The following is a 17,532-nucleotide window of genomic DNA, read 5'->3' as shown; positions in this document are numbered from 1 at the left end:
AACATCAAACATAAACTTAGCTACACACTTATAGTCTGCCCAGAAATCAGCTGAAAGGGCATATATGTGAAAATGCCCCATGTACACATGGAACGCATGAAAGGTTATAAAATCAAAACACCAGGAAATTTCTAAGGGAGCCAGAGAGATAGTATAGTGTGCAGGGCACTTGCCTTGTATGCAGCTGATCAGGGTTCGATTCCTGGCACTGCCTATGGTCCTGAACAGGGCCAGGAGTGATCCCTAAGTGCAGAGCCAAAAGTAAGCTCTAAATAGCTGGCTTTGGCCCAAAAACCAAAATAATTTTTTTCCAAGACTCTTTTTCCTTATTCTGCATAAGTTTTTGCCTTGCATTTAGCTGCAGGTGCAAACCCTGGTTCACAGCCCTGGCACATAAATGTTCCCCTGAGCACCACCAGGGGTCACTCCTGAGCACAGTGCCAGAGATAGTCCCTCAGCACTGCCAGGTGGGGGGTCCAAATCCTCCCCAGAAAGAAAATTCTACAATAACCTCGTGACTAAGATGAAAAAAGAAACCAAGAAAAGTAGAAGAACACACATTCAAATGAATCCAAGTGATATTTCAAATGAGCCCAAGTAAACAGACCTGGGGAAATTACATCTGCGTGAACCGAAAGACCTTGCAAACGTGATCCTGGTAACACATTCCCTTATCTGTAAGGAACTTCAAAGTACTGGAAAGGCTCCCAGAGAGACCAGCAAATATTGACCCAATTCTCACAAAAGAAACTACCTCCACTTGACTACAGGCTATAATAGCAATGCAAACCTTTGGGAAATCTCTGTACAAGGGAACCAGAGCTCTGGGGGAATTTAGAGAAATGGTGACAGCCCTGGGGGCTGCCCCCTTCTTATCCAATGTCTTGTTTTTCATCGGTGCCTTGAAAACAATGAATGCATAATTGCCTACACATAAGCTACAAGGAATAATTACACAGCTGAAAGATCATAATTCAACAAGATAAAGAGAACAAGTAAATACTGGTACACATAAAAAGCCCAGCATTTAGATTAGAAAGGGTGCTCGCACAAGACAAAGGTAGGGTCTACCTCATAAGCTGAAATCCATGTAAAAAGTCCTATACATTTAGTGACTGTAAAACCAATGACAGGCAGCAGTAAAACTGACTTCTAAATAACGGATGCAGAGGCCGGAGAGAGACAGCAGTGGGGAAGGTGATTGCCATGCACAAGGCTGACCCCGGCTCGATCCCTGGCACCTGATATGGCTCTGCAAGGAGTAAGCCCCGAGCACAGCTGGGTTTGTCCCCCCAAAAAAAAATCAACTTTTTAAAAAACGTGACCTTATACGTTCAGAAAAACATTCCTTGGGCATAGTCTTACTAGCAGCACACTATTTTCCCAGCACAATTACCAAGTTTAACCCATTTCCAAAGAGTGATGTCAAGCAAGTTCAGGGAAGGAGGGAGCGAGTGGGATGGGGAGAGAGAAACAGGAGGAAATCTGGGGAGCTGAAGGCAGAAGCCGACAAGGGCTGCGCACATCATCCTTCTGCCTTACCATCTTTTTATCTGGGAAGGCGGGCACACGAGTTTGTGCTCAGCAGAGCTATATGTGGTGCCAGGGAATCACACCCGGAGTGTTGCCTGCGGAGCGGCACCTCAGTGGCTCCCTGTACTCTCTCTTTAGGCTCTTTCTGTGATCAATTCACTCTCCACCTAGCAGACAAATGTTGATCTCTGCTCCTTGCTAATACCAACTAAAATGATGGCAGGAAATTTAAAAAGCATAATCCAGGGGCTGAGAGCTAGTTCAGTGGTTAGGTGCACACGCCTCGCATGCACCCGAACTGGGTTTGATTCCCAGTGCATCCTGGAGGTCCCCAGCACCACCAGGGTGGCCCAGGGCGTTCCCTGCAGCCACAGGGCCTGAGCAGCATTGCATCCCTGGGCCCCTACACTGAGCCACCAGCCCAGGAAGCTGAGAACTGCCAGTGGGACCCCCTGGACTTGTAAGACACTTGGGAATCAAAAGAAGAAGAAAAGCAGCAGCAGGCAGCAGCAGGCAGCAGCAGGCAGCAGCAGCAGCAGCAGCAGCAGCAGCAGCAGCAGCAGCAGTCGCCGCCAACAGGAGGTGTCAGATGAGAAAAAGGCTGCAAGTGACTTGGCACACCAGACAGACCTGAATGCGACGATTGCAGAGGGGTGAGTGGTGAGGAGAGAGGCAAGGAGCAGCACATGAGGAGAAGCCGGCAGGACAACTCAAGAAAGATGAAATAACTACGGGGACGGCACTGCCTAAGAGACAACCAGACAGACGGATTGCGCCACACACACAATTTCCCATCAGTATCCTTAAATATGAACAACTATTGCAAAAAAAAAAAAAGCCTTTAGCCTTATAGGCAGACACACACAAAAGTGGTAAAAAGGAAAAAGGGGGGTGAAAAGGAGAAAGGGAGAAGGAAGGGAGAGAAGGAGGGGGGAACAGGGAAGAGAAGTCAAAGTAAGGGAAGGGAGGAGAAGGGAGGTAGAAGGGTGTGGTGGGAGAAGGAGAGTGGGAAAGCAGAAGGAAAGAAGGAAGGAAGGTCTGAGAGGTAGCACCAGGGTTAAAGTGCTTGCCTGGCACGTGGTCAGGCGCAGACAGGAGTGAACCTTGAGCTGGAAGTAGCCCCCCAGCTACATCCCACACTGCTTGGTGCAGCCTCAAATCTCAAATTTTTTTTTTTAAAAAAAGGAACGATAAGGGAAGAATAGAATAAAGGGGAGGAAGGAAGAAAGGAGAGAGGGAAAAAGAGAAGGAATAAAAGAAAGGAGGGAGGAAGGGAGAAAGACAGGGAGGGCGGGAAGAAAGTAGGGAGGATGGGAGGGAGGGAGGAAGGAAGGAAGGAAGGAAGGAAGGAAGGAAGGAGGGAAGGAAGGAAGGAAGGAAGGGAAACAAATTTTGGGACAGTGCAAGGAAGCAGAAGAAAAAAAGATTTTTAGGTGGAAGACATAAAATCCAAAACTTCACTATACAAATAATGAAGTACGTGCTCTATCTCTCAGTTACTTCCCCAATCCATTAGAAGAAAAAAAATTTAAAAATGGTATCACTAACCCGAGTTCGATTCCTCCACCCCTCTCAGAGAGCCCGGCAAGCTACCAAGGGTGTCTCACCCGCAAGGCAAAGCCTGGCAAGCTCCCCGTGACGTATTCGATATGCCAAAAACAGTAAGAAGTCTCAGAATGTTACTGGGCCCGCTCGAGCAAATCGATGAACAATGGGAGGACAGTGACAGTGACAAATCATTAGACTGCAGATGTAGCTCAGGAACAGAATGCTAGTCTTGTGATTTGGAAGGCCCTAAGTTTGATCCCCAGTGTGCCAAGAAAAAATATAATCAGAATAGAGAAATAAAATACAATCCATGAGGTAAGAATAGGAATATCCCTTGAAAAGGAAAAAAAAACATAGAAACATATGATTTTTGATTCTTCTACCTTGGCATGAAGCTGCAAGTGGGTGTGATTGCTGGATCTGGAGCAGCCCTTTTGTGGGTTGAGAATCGAGATCAGGAAAAGAAAAGTCTGGGTCTTTACTTAAAGCTGAGCTGCTACTTATGCCCAAATAAAACTATGAGTTGAAAAATACGAGCAAAGAAACATCCGAGACCCTTATCAATTTTACATTATCCTCAGGTTTCCTACCTTTCCTATTTCTACTTTATACTAGTATAATAGGGGCTGGAGTGATAGCACAGCAGGTAGGGTGTTTGCCTTGCACACAGCCAACCCGGGTTCCATTCCTCCACTCCTTTCAGAGAGCCCGGCAAGCTACCAAGAGTATCTTGCCCGCATGGCAAAGCCTGGCAAGCTCCCCTTGACACATTCAACCTGCCAAACACAGTAACAACAAGTCTCACAATTTGTTGTGAGACATTACTGGTGCCCGCTCGAGCAAATCAATGAACAACGGGAGGACAGTGCTTCCGTGCTACTAGTATAAAAGATGCTACACTTTAGCAAGCTTTCCCCAAACTTACACCACATGAAACAGAGAAAATTATGTTCCAAATGCGCTCTCGTGCTATCCCTATTAACCATGCTAAAGCTTATCTTGCACAAGCCAAGGAAGCTGAATGATAACACTCCAAATTTCAAGATTCTACCCTCGTCAATTCTATCACGTGCAGTAAAACGCAATGCGGAAGGACGGCTGGAACAGGGCCGCAGGTGGCCCGGACACACAGCTCCCATTGTTCCAGAAACTGCAGAATCACCCCGCTGAGGCTCACTTTCAATTTCCCTTCAGTCCGACTTTCTTCTTCCAAATTTGTATTGGATGACTGATGGCTAACATCATACCTATTTTATCTTTCCACACCCATCCCCGAGGAAGAATACGTCTTTTTGAAAGCGAGGCACCACCAGACACCTGGGATCCAGATTTAGTTCTACGCTCTTTTGTCCAGAGTACGGCTTCTGGATGGTTTTACATTGCCATGAAGTATCTATTAAGACATGCTCTTCAGTCTGAGGGAGACAGAAAGAGGGGGGTGGGACGGGGCGGGGAGGAGACACACACCTTCATAATTAAACTAGAATTCCATAAAATAACATGAGACTGACACCCAAGGACAGTAGACACAAGGGCCAGGAAGACTGTTCCATAGTTGGAAGCCAGCCTCATGAGCAGAGGGGAGAAGGCAGCTGGAACAGAGAAGGGATCACTAAGTCAATGATGGTTGGAGGAATCATTTCGGGATGGGAGATGTGTGCTGAAAGTAGATAAAGAACAAACGTGATAGCCTCTTAGTATCTATATTGCAAACCATAATACCCAAAAGTAGAGAGAGAGTATGGGGGAAACTGTCTGCCACAGAGGCAGGGGAAGGGCTGGAAAGGTAATACTGGGGACATTAGTGGTGAAGAATGTGCACTGGTGGAGGGATGGGTGTTTGATCACTGTATGACTGAAACTCAAACATGAAAGTTTTATAACTGTATCTCACAGTTATTCAATAAAAAATAAATCTAAAAAAATTTAAAAAATCAACTAGAATTCCTTAGACAAGCAGAATGATCCAGGATAAAAATTAAAATATAGATCAAAATGAGTTTCACTGCTTAGCTTCAACTGTCATTTACACTGTAGATTATAATTATTCTGACACCATATAAAAATTTCACAATAAGTAAAAATCTCACAAAATGCTAAAGGATAAATGTTCTGGCAGAGAGTGATTGGTATGATTCAGGAAGGATAATTTTCTTAATAAATCTGTCACAACGAATCAAGTTGGTAATAAACCCATTTCTCTCCCCACCCACCTTTCTACCGGGGTTGTGGCTTTATATCTGTTGACTGACTGTGAAGCTTGAGGCAAAGGTCTAAGAATGACTGTATACTCACGTACATATATAAGAAAAGGGAAATTGGGGCCTGAGACACAGATCAGGGGCTTAGGGACAAGCCTTGCATGCGGCCCAACCTCTGTTGCATCCGGGGTACAATACGGTCACTGAAGCATTGCTGAATGCAGCCTTTGGTAGACCCTGAAAAACATCAGGTATGAAGCCCCCAAACACCACCTAAGTGACCTGGGTAACCCCTGGCACTGAGCAGCACCTGATCCCTGCAATGAACTGCTGGCTCAGAGCTGCTAGGAGGGAACCCGGACGCTCCTGGGAACTGCTTGGGGGTCCCCTACCTGTGCCCTGATAAAGAAGAGGGAAATCGGAGACACACCAAACTTAAATGTAGACTAGGACAAGAAAGGAAAGAAACAATCTAAACAGACCACCAGGGATGACTTCCAAGCACTGAGCCAGGCAGGCATAGTCCCTGGGCATTGACAGGTGTGGTGCCCAAACCAAAAAAATAAAAAATAAAAAAAACAAAACAAAGAAATGGGGTGGGGGGAGGGAAAGAGGTCAAGAGCTGAAGAGACTCTTCCTCAGCGACACAGGTGCTAACAGGCATATGAAAAAACTGTCTCTTTTTATCAGGGAAAGGTGAATCAAAGTACACTGACAGAGCTTCTCACAATAATATATACTTCCATTGAAAGGCTCAATGGCCACTGTTTCCATGCCCTCATCTTCCACAGCAACGGGGGTCCACAGAGGTTAAAAATAACACTGAAAGAGAAAGCCTCAGTTTCCCCTTGCCAGCTGTTGCTACTGGCTCTACTTTTAGCTGTCTTCATTCTACATTTGAAACATTCTTGAAAATTCCTGGGCTTTTTCCGAGTCTGAGGAAGTTAACAGTTTCCCAGGGCTGTAACTTCTGCCCCACACTTTAGGCTCACAGAATACTTCAGAGAAACAGGCAATACCCAGGAAAACAGTGAAATAGATGAGCGAGAAGAGCCTAAACCAGCCAGATTGCTCAGTAAATAATTGGGAATCCTTGTGTCCTTTCTAAAAGTTTTGTCACCTGATTAAGACCCAGGTTTCCTATAACCCCACCCCTGGACAAAAATGAGCCATACTCAACTGAGTCCTACACTAAGTTCTTCCTCATCTTTCTCTTCTAACTTATAATAAACTTTTCTATTTCTAACTAATTGTGGGTCAGAGCACCTTTATGACTCAATATTTTCATTCTTGAAAATGCTGAAGAACCTGGGAACCGTGGCCCAACACAGAGACCCACAGTCCCGGCTCTTGAGCTGATAGTGGGGAGAGATCCTTCCGAAGACACAAAGCATTATCCCACAGTAAAAGAGGCAGGGTGACTGACTGATTCAATACATCCTACTGAGCCATCCAATGGCTCCATTATTAATGCCACAAACTTCCCACCATACCCTGGAAGGCAAACCCCACCTGACTCCTTCAAACTAGTTGCTCCCAGTACCTATTTGCTAAAGTGACATGCAAGCAAGATTTCTCAGATCTGGACTTTTCTTCAGTGGAAACAGTGAAACTGGGAATTCCCCTCCTCCTTAATCTACATGCACCTGAAGGGAATAGGAGTTACTGACAGACACAGACTCGAAGTTCAAAACACTTGCGATAGTGTGGAAAACATGAGGGCAGGCTGAAGTCCTCTACCTGATAGTGTACAATAAAGCCAGCCTGCAATTTAATTATTAGCTGCGAATCATACATGCATATGTCTAACATAAACAACATGTTATCAATATGCATAATTTAAAAGCTATACAGTCTATACTTATATCCTCCCCAACAGAATGAGACATGTTTGTAAAACAAAAAATAAAATTTAAAAAATAATGGTGTTTAAATCAACCAAAGTTGAATGCTTCAGCAAAGACTCTTATCTAATATTCAAAATGTTGCTAAAATCACAAGAAATCTGAGAATTGGTCACTCTTTTAATCAGGTATCAGTAAGGCCCTAGTTTGTTCCCTGTGGTGTCAGATGAAAAAACTCACCTTTTCAATATTTATCTGATGCTTTCTTAACCTCTCCAAGTCAGTTGGAATTACTATCTTAATGAACTTCTGGATAGCTGGTTCAAGACGTCGTAACTTCACTTTTTCTTCATCTTCAGACATCGTAAAAAAAATATTGTGTATCTTCTGCTTGCAACAACTGAAAAATATGGAAGCAAAACATTTTTTAGAATGCTTTTTTTTCATGTTCGTACTTATTTATTTATAGTCCTTTGCAATGCCAAGAATTAACCCCAGGGTCTCATATATGCAAAGAATGCAGGACTGAGCCACATCCACTGAGCCTGGCATCAGTTTCCATTAATTGTTTTGTTTTTTAACTGAATCACTCTGAGATACACAGTTACAAAGTTGTTCATGATTGTTTCCATTATTTCTGAAAGCTAACCATTAAACCGTTTTTATACTTCATTCAAAGTACAGTTTAATGCTGGACTAGAGTGACTCGCTTTTTTCCTTTTGAAATCTTTTCTTTCGAAACCTTTTCTCTCTACAAAAGGAGGGTCTGTTTACTTTAGTGTGTTTAGGACATGTGAAAAAGAAAAAAAACAAAATCAACAATCCACAATCATTTCCTCATTCAGAATTAACTGTTCTTTCTATTGTGATGTATATACTGTACTAGAATGTATATAAGCATGTCCTCAATGGTTTTTTTAAACTAGAATGCGGGTTGATGGAATAGCTCAGTGGGCTGAAGCGAAGACTTTGCATGCAGGAGTCCCAGGTTCAAGTCCTGGTACCACATGGTACCCCACGTACTACAGGGAGGAACCTCCTTGAAGGAAGAACCTCCAAGCACAGAGCAGGGGAAAACCCTAGAGCACTGCCTGGTATGAGCCCAAGAATATAATTTTTAAAATTTTCTAATGAAAACAAAAAATTAGATGTATACTTTCCAATTTTTAAAATTTCCCAAGGTATGTTGGACTTTGAATAACCTCTTTTAAATAGGTATCAGTAAGGCCCTAGTTTCTTCCCTGGCACTGCAAATAAATAAGTGGCACTGTAGCACTGTCCGCCCGTTGTGCACTGATTTGCTCTAGTGGGCACCAGTAACGTCTTCATTGTGAGACTTGTTGTTACTGTGCTTGGCATATCAAATACGTCACAGGTAGCTTGCAAGGCTTTGCCGTGCGGGCGAGATACTCTTGGTAGCTTACCAGGCTCTCCGAGAGGGGCGGAAGAATGGAACCCGGGTTGGCCAGTTGGCTGCGTGCAAAGCAAACACCCAATCTGCTGTGCTATCGCTCCAGCCCAAATAAGTTGCATACGGTAAAATTGGAAAAAACTATTTCACTCTTTATATATGCTTATATTCTTAATTTGCTTACATCCAACTCCCCTTCTAATGTCACTCTAATGTAACGATAATATATGTGTGTGTATATATATATATATATATATTTGAAATGCATTCTAACATAACATGCAACTCTTTTCACTGATGTCCTTTGGACCAACTCTTCCTTTATTATAAAGTTATTACTATTAACTACAACCTGTATACATGACCAGTGATAGAGATGTACCACACATCCAGGTTTCCTAAAATACTATCAAATGCTCTTTCTTATTTGCTGGTGGATTTGTGCTCTTGTACCAGAAAGCCCAAGGTAGCATGCCTGGGAAAAGACTAAGTTATCAAGTCAACAGATTCCAGGATCATATACCAGTTTCATTAGAGAAAATTTACTGATACCTATTTGAGAGCTTATTAGATTTTATATAAACAACGTGTCTTCTGCTTAATAAAGCTTGAAAACCATATTCATGAACCCTAACTTCATACTATCACATTAACCACAACCTCTTCCATAAAAAAAATTTTTTTAAGTTGACTTTTATTCATCCTGGGTTATGATTTTAAACCAACACTCTAGAGGGATAATTGACTCTGTGGGGTCCCCAGATCTTTATTAAAAATTCTGGGTGCATTTTTAGCTATTCTGGAGGACAACCCATTGCTTCTGCAAAATTTTTAAGCGCTCTATCACTCCTGAAGGATGAAGAACAATCACTCCAAACACATGCTGCTCCCCTCCTTTCTTTTGCAGTGCGAAATCTTGAAGTGTTTGATTATGCAGACTCCACTACTCATCTATTAGTAACTGCTTTTTAGGTTTAAGCTCAAGAGCAAAAAATGAAACGCCACAGACACCACAAATAACGTCCACCAATGTTAGTGAGTAAGAATATATACATGGAAAGTTAATTTGCCCGGAGTCAGTCTACACATGTACTAAAACAGGAAAATCCAAAGAGTCTAGAGATAATAAAGTAATTTTAAAAAGAAGATTAAAATAAGCATGTGTTGTCAAAAGTAAAAAATTTAAAAAAGAGAAACACTTTAAAAGTATGTAATAATGAAATAATATGAAGTCAATTTGAAAACAAGTTGGTTAAATTCCCAGAAATGAAACCACAAAAGATGAGTTAAACAGTAAATACTGTGGCTGAAGAGAGAATTACTGACAGAAAGATATAACTCAGAACACAGAATAAAGATATATATTTAAAAAACATAAAAAGGGACATGAAAATAATGTGAGAGACTTTACAACAAATAGAAGTACCGAGAAAATAGTTAAGAAAGTAGCAAAAGGGGGCTGGAGCAATAGCACAGCGGGTAGGGTGTCTGACTTGCATGTGGCCAACCCGGGTTCGATTCCCAGCATCCCATATGGTCCCCTGAGCACCGCCAGGGATAATTCCTGAGTGCAGAGCCAGGAGTAACCCCTGCGCATCGCCAGGTGTGACCCAAAAAGCAAAAAAAAAAAAAAAAAGTAGCAAAAAAGGTCTCATTTAAAGTGAATAAAATGAGAATTAAAACATATGACCTCAAATTGAAAACACACACTGACCTTAAGCAGCATAAATAAATGTATAGAAGGGCAATTATAGGACATCAAAGAAAACTCTTTAAAAAATTAAACCAGATAAACTAAAATAAAACCAAGAACACCCTGAAATTTTTCACCAGAGAAGATATCAAAAAGACAGGAATAGCTTCAAAGTGCTAAAGGAATTGGAAACTTATTACTCCGTAAAATTATTACTCAGAAGTGAAGGCAAAATGATAATTTTCAGACACACAAAAACTGAGCTAATTATCAAACACCTTATTAAAATAGCTACTAAAAGACATTTTTTTTTTGGTTGGGCCACATCTGGGAGTGCTACAGGGCTTGTTCCTGGCTCTGCACTCAGGAAACACTCCTGGTGGGGCACCAGGGACCATATAGGGTACAGAGATGGAACCTGGGCAGGCCACTTGTAAGGGAAACTCCCGACCGCTGTATTATCTCTCTGCCTCCCTAAAAGTCTAAGCATGTACTCTCAGCAAGTAAGGGACTGGTGGAGAATATGGCTCAAGCACTTCCAAGAGTGACCCCTTGAACATCAGGCTGGGAGTGGTCCTTGAGCACCACTCAGTGTGAGCCCCCTCACACAGAAACGACAAAGAAACAAATCCCTATCATTGTCCATTTACATTTACTAATCCTACTGCTATAGCCAAACAGCTTTGCATGGATTGCATATTACAGCAGCATCGTCTTTGGATTTGGCCATATCCAGCAGTATTCGGGGGCTTTTCGTAGCTCTGTGCTAGGGAAGAGCATGGTCCCTGATGGTGCTCAGGGACCATGTGGTACTGTGAAATGAGCCCAGGCTCCCACATACAAACATTTGTTCCTGTTCTTTGAGTTATCACTGAGTCTTAACTGGCCTGCCTCTCCATCCCCCATCCCTATTACCAATTAATTTGTATATATAATACTAATTTCAGACCCAGAGATACTCAATGATCTGAGCATATGATTTTATTTTTGGAGGGGGGGAGGGGGCCATGCTCCACAGCACTCAGGGCTTACTCAGGGATCACTCCTGGATGTACTGGAAGGAATGCATGTGCTACCAGGGATCAAAATTGGGTCTACCGTGTGCAAGGCAAATGCCCTACCCACTGTACTATCATTGTGGTCCCCTGAGCACATGTTTTGCACAAGAAAGCCACGGTTCAATTCCCTAGCAAAGCCTGGTCCCCTAGCACGTCCAGGAGGACCTCTAAGAGCCTGGAGTAGTTCCCAACCTCCTCCCCGCCTCCGGTGTGGCCCAAGAAACAAAACAAGCTATTTCAACATGCTTCTCCTCTGAAAAGAAGTCTTGCAAGATTTCCCTCCTATTTGAATAAGGAAATAGAATGCTCAGAGACAGATCCTATTATCAACCTCTACTTCAGACTTTGCAATGATGCTCTCGCTGTCTGAATGTTCTTTTACATTCCATCTGCCTCTAAACGTCATGTACCATTTGAGATACAACTCAAGCAATTTTCTCCACCAGTTGGAGTGTATTTAACAAACCCAAGTTGTCAAATATTTCGCTTGATCTCACTATTTTCTCTGTACTCTGATAGTAATTATCTTTCTTGAGTTCAAAAAGTGATTATTTCCAGGTTAGTCAATGTCGAACTCTGCCCCTCAGCTTCCCTGTGTCCAATTAAAACCAGTTGCCTTGGGGTCAGAGAGATGCTCCACAGGCTGATCAATGGGCTGACGCAGGCTTGGCATGCGGGAGGCTCAGAGTCAACTCCTGGCACTTCCTGGTTTTCCAACCACTGCCAGGGATGATCCCAAAACCAAAAGCTACTATTTTCTGAGAGCCCTAGCCAAGCTGACATTCTGTCTCAGGGACCTCCTAAGAAACTTTAGCAACCCTTAGTCTCCTTCTGGCCAGATAATTGTCGTCTATCATTTTCATTTTTATAAAATGATAATAATTATAGAAAACATGGTCACTGTCACTGTCCTTCCGTTGTTCATCGATTTGTTCGAGCGGGCCTGTAACACTGTGAGACTTGTTGTTGCTGTATTTGGCATATCGAATACAGCACGGGTAGCTTGCCAGGCTTTGCCATGCGGGCGAGATACTCTCAGTAGCTTGCCAGGCTCTCCGAGAGGGACAGAGGAGCTGAACTCAGTCAGCTGGGTTGGCTGCGTGCAAGGCAAATACCCTACTCGCTATGCTATCGCTCCAGTTTTAAATTATTGCACAAACCATTTTATTGAAATAGAACATTGTCAAGCAGTGATTCATCATCAATATGCTCAACAAATGTTTGTAAACTTTTAGGGAAGGTAAGTTCAATACACAAAATGTGGCTTAAAGATGTGATCAGTGGGAGTGGGAGTAGAGTGTTGAAGAGGAGCACCGAGACACTGGTGAAGGGCAGTGGGCACTCTGGTGGGGGGAGCGGTGTTGAAACACTGTATGCATGAAACCCTATCATTAACAGTACTGTAAAGCACTGCACTTACAATTAAAAAAATTTAAAAATAATAAGTGTGATTGGGTAAGCATAAGTATATTTCAGCATTCCTTGCTTTTGTCAGTCAGAAAACTGGAACATATTTCTGATGTCAATAGAACACGAGGATAAAAATACACTTACGGGGCTGGAGCGATAGTTCAGTTGACAGGGTATTTGCCTTGCTCGCGACTGACCCGGGTTCAATCCCCAGCATCTCAATGGTCCCCGAGCACTGCCAGGAGTAATTTCCAAATGCAAAACCAGAAGTAATCCCTAAGCATCACTGGGTGTGACCCAAAAAGCAAAACAAAAACAAAATCAAACAACCCCCCCGCCACACACACACTTATGGTATTTTTATGGCAACTATATAAAATAAGTCTATGAAAAGGAAAAACAAAAAGAGAACAATTTTTGAAACTCGGTAGAGCTGTATTTTTTAAAAGTGTAATCAAGTATTAGATTAGGTAATAATCAAATATTAGGGGTATTAGAATTCTTCCGTTTCATGACAGTGGTCCTGGGTACACAAGTACATGCATTTGTGAAAATGCCTTGGCAATGCCTGGGCCTGAGAGACAGTACAGGAGGGGGAGGGGAGGCACCTGTGTCCCAGGAGGCTGCTGTGGTGCCCCAGACCCTGGTTTGAATCCTCAGCACCACATGATTCCCCTCAATCACCAGCAGGGGTCACTCCTGAGCACAGAATCAGGAGAGACCCCTTAGCACTAACCAGGTGTGGCCCAACTGCATATCTGTACTGGCCTCCTCGCAAAAAAAAAAAGGGGGGGGGGGACAAATAAGACATAAAATTCATTGTCCTGAATCAGGAGGTAAGTTCAGTAGTACAGCTCATTTACAGTGTGGGATCCTAGCTACAAGCTCCCACACTGCAGGAAAAAAAAATAATAGAACTGCACATCGAAAAGTGATTTTTTTGTAAATTAAGTAAGAACAGAATGTGGGGGGTCGAGATACAAACTCATAAAGAAGTGGACTGTATTACAAATAGGATAACTAGCACTGAGAGTGCTAGGGGAAGGAAAATAATCTATGTAACTTGGGAAAGTAGTATTTTAATTGGTTACTACAAGGCCAAAGACAAAAAGAACTGTTCACAAATAGCCTCTAGTTAATTAGTTTTTCATAAAAGCATGGGTAGGGCCAAAGACACTACAGCGGGTAAGGCACAAGCGGTCAACCAGGGTTTGATCCTCAGAAAACCACATATGGTCCCCTGGAACACTGCCAGGAATAATCCCCAAGCACTGTACAATGTGCCACCTACCCCAAGGGGAAAGCTCGAGCGGGCCCAGTAACGTCTCCATTGGAGACTTTGTTGTTACTGTGTCTGGCATATCGAATATGTCACGGGGAGCTTGCCAGGCCCCATGGTGTAATGGTTAGCACTCTGGACTTTGAATCCAGCGATCCGAGTTCAAATCTCGGTGGGACCTCTACAAGGGGAAAGCATGGGTTAGAAATCCTGGAACTGGGGCCAGATCAATAATACCGCGGGGAGGGTGTTAGTCTTGCACACAGCCGACCCAAGTTTGATCCCTGGCATCCCATATGGTCCTATATGGCAGAGATAATTCCTGAGTGCAGAGCTACAAATAATCCCTGAATATTACCGGGTGTGGTCCACCCACACCCACCTTAGTACTACTGTAAAACAGTGATAAGCCCAGTTACTACAAAGTAAGTGATACAATTTTAGGAAAACTAGTCACAGCATTTCTGAACACAAGATACTTAATTCAGTTCTCCCATAAACTTTATCCCTGAAATATGTAAGTCAGTTTTCCTCAGTCTAACAACTAATGTTCAGTTGACACAGCTTCTTTATATTAAAATGCACTGTGGAGTGGAAAAATAAATAAATAAATAAATAAAATTAAAAAGGAAATCCTGGAGTTAATTTACAGTGGGATTGAGGAAGAAATATTCTGCAGAACACAAAAGCCAAATTTCCCATTGCCAAAGAAAACTTACAATGACCAGAGCAACTGTGCAGCAGATAGGGCATGTGCCTTGTATGTGGTCAACCTGGACTTGATCTTCGGCATAACATATGGTCCCGAGAGCACTACCCAGAAATAAATCCTGGGTGCAGAGTTAGGAGTTACCCCTGAGCACTTCCCAATGCGGCCCCGAAATGCCGAAGACCAAAATAAAAAAGAAAAGTCACAAATAAAGGGCAAATATGCTATGGCATTGGGTTAGAATAAAAAGGTATTAGGATGAACTTATATATGTGTGTGTGTGTGTGTGTGTGTGTGTATGTGTATGTACATATACACATACAAAATATCTTTATATACATACACATATTTTAATTTATATATCCATGGAGTGTGTGCATATACAGCTAGGAAGTACATGTACAGTCTCATGTCTTGTGTCGGGAACTAGGAGAACTGGCACCTCAAGATCAATAAACATACCAAGCCCCCAGATCATAGTGTACCAATGCTATGCATCAAAAACAGAAAGCAGCATTCTGAGGCACCTTTCACTCCCCAGAATACCGTCAGGAACAAGCCCCAAGCACTAGCAGAGAGCAGCCCCAGAGCACCACCAGTCGTGATCCCCAAAGAAAAAAACCAAACCCCAAGTAAGTATTTGACAGTACAGGGGTTAGGTGCTGGCCTTGCAGGTGACCAATCCGGTTGGATTCCCTCCCACCTCTGCCAGTGGTCCCCAGGAGTGATGCCTGAGCCAGGAGCAAGCCCTGAGTACCAGTATAGCCCAAAAGCAAAAAATGAAAATAAGAAGAAAGAAAAAAAAAAAGATCTGAGTCCATACCATGCAGAAAAATAATAATTCAACAACAAAAAAAATAATAGCAAAGGGCAATGGCTTCCTTATAGAACTCCAGTGAAAGAAGAAGGAATGGAGGAAACTAAATCACCCTTGAGACATGGGAGCAGTAAATACTGAGGAAGGCAAAGAGCCCTCACCAGGCTGAAAACTCAGCCAAGGAAAAGTTGGAGGAGCACCGGGTTATGAGCAGTTTTAAGGTGCACTAATGTTCATGAACAGCAACAGGACTAAGCAGTGACAGCAGGCTGGAAGAAGCAGAGGAACCAGGACAACTCAACGCCACCGGGCGTCATCACCGAGCTGTGGGGCCGGAATAAGCCCTGGACGGATGGATGTTGGGTTCTTTGGGCCACTGGCCCCAACGATCATTCTACCCCGGTGGAATGGACACGGAGGTGGACACACGACAGGGAGCCAGAGAGCACCCTGCAACTGCAGTAACTTTCCTGCCACTGTAAAATCAAAGTTATTTTTCAAACGCCCGCCTTGCTGGGTGCCACTAGGACTGGCTGGGCCGCACGCTGACGTCGGTGACGCGCAGCAATCGTTGTTGTCCTCCTGTACATGCAGTCCGGGGGGGGGGGGGGGGGGGGGTGGGGTGCGTGCGCCTGACCCGTGCCGGAGGCCGGACAGTCCATCACCGGGTGCTCGGGGCCCTTGGGCTCCTGTTTCCCTTGAGGATGCAGTACCGGGCTGTGGTACATGGTGATTTACGAGAGAGAGATGAAAAAAGAAAAAAAAAAACATGTTTCTCTTTGGGGTTAAAAAAAAAAAGGGCAAAGTCGCTGGACAGGCCACTCGGCATAAAGGGACAAGTCCTATGGGCCCAGGGATCCCCCTTTCGAGCTTTCCTGGCTCCCTCGGGCATGGTTACTTATGTTTGGGACTGCGTGAAGGGGGACGGGGTGTTGCGTCCTGGGTCTGAATTGGGGGGTCGTGTTGGTAGGACAACAGCCCAGGTCCCCAGGTCCTCCCCATATGGTGTCCTCGCTGAGCCTCGGATCACGAGTTGTTTTTTTTTTTAATTTTATTTTAGTTATGAGGGTGTCAGGAGGGCCAATCGCCCCGAGGGTCTGGCGGGAGGAGGCTCGGACCCATCCCTCCCGATCGTCCCCCGGACGCCTCCGAGCCCGAGGTCACCCGTGCCGCCGGCTGGGGGGTCATCCCCGCCCCAACACACAGACACACACCCCGAACGCGCCTCCAGCCGCGGCAGGCAGGGATGCGCCGGCCCGGGAGCCGGGGCTGGCCACCCCGACACGGCCGCGGGAGCACCCGGGCCGGCACGGGCGCCCCAAACTTTCCGATCCCGCCACCCCGGAGGCCGCCGCCGCCGCCGCGCTCGTCCTCCTCCCCGCGCTCCTCCCCACACTCGCTCCGGACAGCGCCTCCTAAAACGAAACTGCCAGGACCCGGAGCGGGGAGGCACCGCCCGAGACGCTCGCACTCCCGACCCGGGGCCCCGCTCTCCGCCGGGCGCCTCTTCAGCGTGCCGCGGCGGCGCCAGGGTCCTGGGCGACGGCAGGGCCGCCCCCGAGGCTGCCTCCCGCGAGCCCCTTACCTCCCTCCGGGCCGCTGGAGGCCGCTCGCTGCCCAGCGCGCAGGCGCGGGCGCGGGCGCGCCGGGACGGGGCGGGGCGGGGGCGTGGTCGTGGGAGGGGCGCGGCCGCGGAGCGGAGATCGGGGCGTGGCTACGGGGCGGGGGCGTGGCCACCGCCGTCTGTCCCGGTGCCCGCCCGGATGGCAGCAGCCGGGTGCCGGTGAGTACCGACCTTTCCAGAAGTGATCTTAATTTAGGTCGTGTGTTTCTAACACTGAGTCAGGAGGAAAGAGACGCACAGACGCTTTTTTTTTTTGGAGGGGGGAAGGGTGGAGATTGTTCTTTTGTGTCTGTTTCTTGCACTTCTGTATCGGCGCTTGCTAGCTTAGAGTGTTTTTCTTCATTTTCCATTGTTTTTCCCTGGAATTTTATTGGCGCGCTGGCCTTGTGTTTTGGGTGAGTTGAA

At 45.0% G+C, this 17,532-nt stretch overlaps 1 protein-coding gene and 1 non-coding gene across 2 annotated transcripts in view; one reads left to right on the top strand and one right to left on the bottom strand.

Annotated features, from left to right (window-relative positions):
- Window positions 1-17,151, bottom strand: part of STX17 (syntaxin 17) — a 52,333-nt gene extending 35,182 nt beyond the window's left edge. The window contains exons 1-2 of the mRNA XM_056117187.1: window positions 17,089-17,151; window positions 7,367-7,526 (exon numbers count right to left, since the gene is read on the bottom strand). Coding sequence (XP_055973162.1) covers window positions 7,367-7,489 — 123 coding nt within the window. The 5' untranslated portion in view covers window positions 7,490-7,526; window positions 17,089-17,151. The remainder of the gene's footprint in view (window positions 1-7,366; window positions 7,527-17,088) is intronic.
- On the top strand, window positions 14,087-14,158 carry TRNAQ-UUG (transfer RNA glutamine (anticodon UUG)). Its single transcript has one exon. It is a non-coding gene; the product is annotated as a tRNA-Gln (tRNA).
- Window positions 17,152-17,532: the final 381 nt, after the last annotated feature.

The sequence above is a fragment of the Sorex fumeus genome, unplaced genomic scaffold (assembly GCF_029834395.1).
Source record: "Sorex fumeus unplaced genomic scaffold, SorFum_2.1 ptg000034l, whole genome shotgun sequence".
Lineage (NCBI taxonomy): Eukaryota > Metazoa > Chordata > Mammalia > Eulipotyphla > Soricidae > Sorex > Sorex fumeus.
Note: the sequence above shows the minus strand (reverse complement) of the source record. Positions and strands in the feature narration are given on the sequence as shown.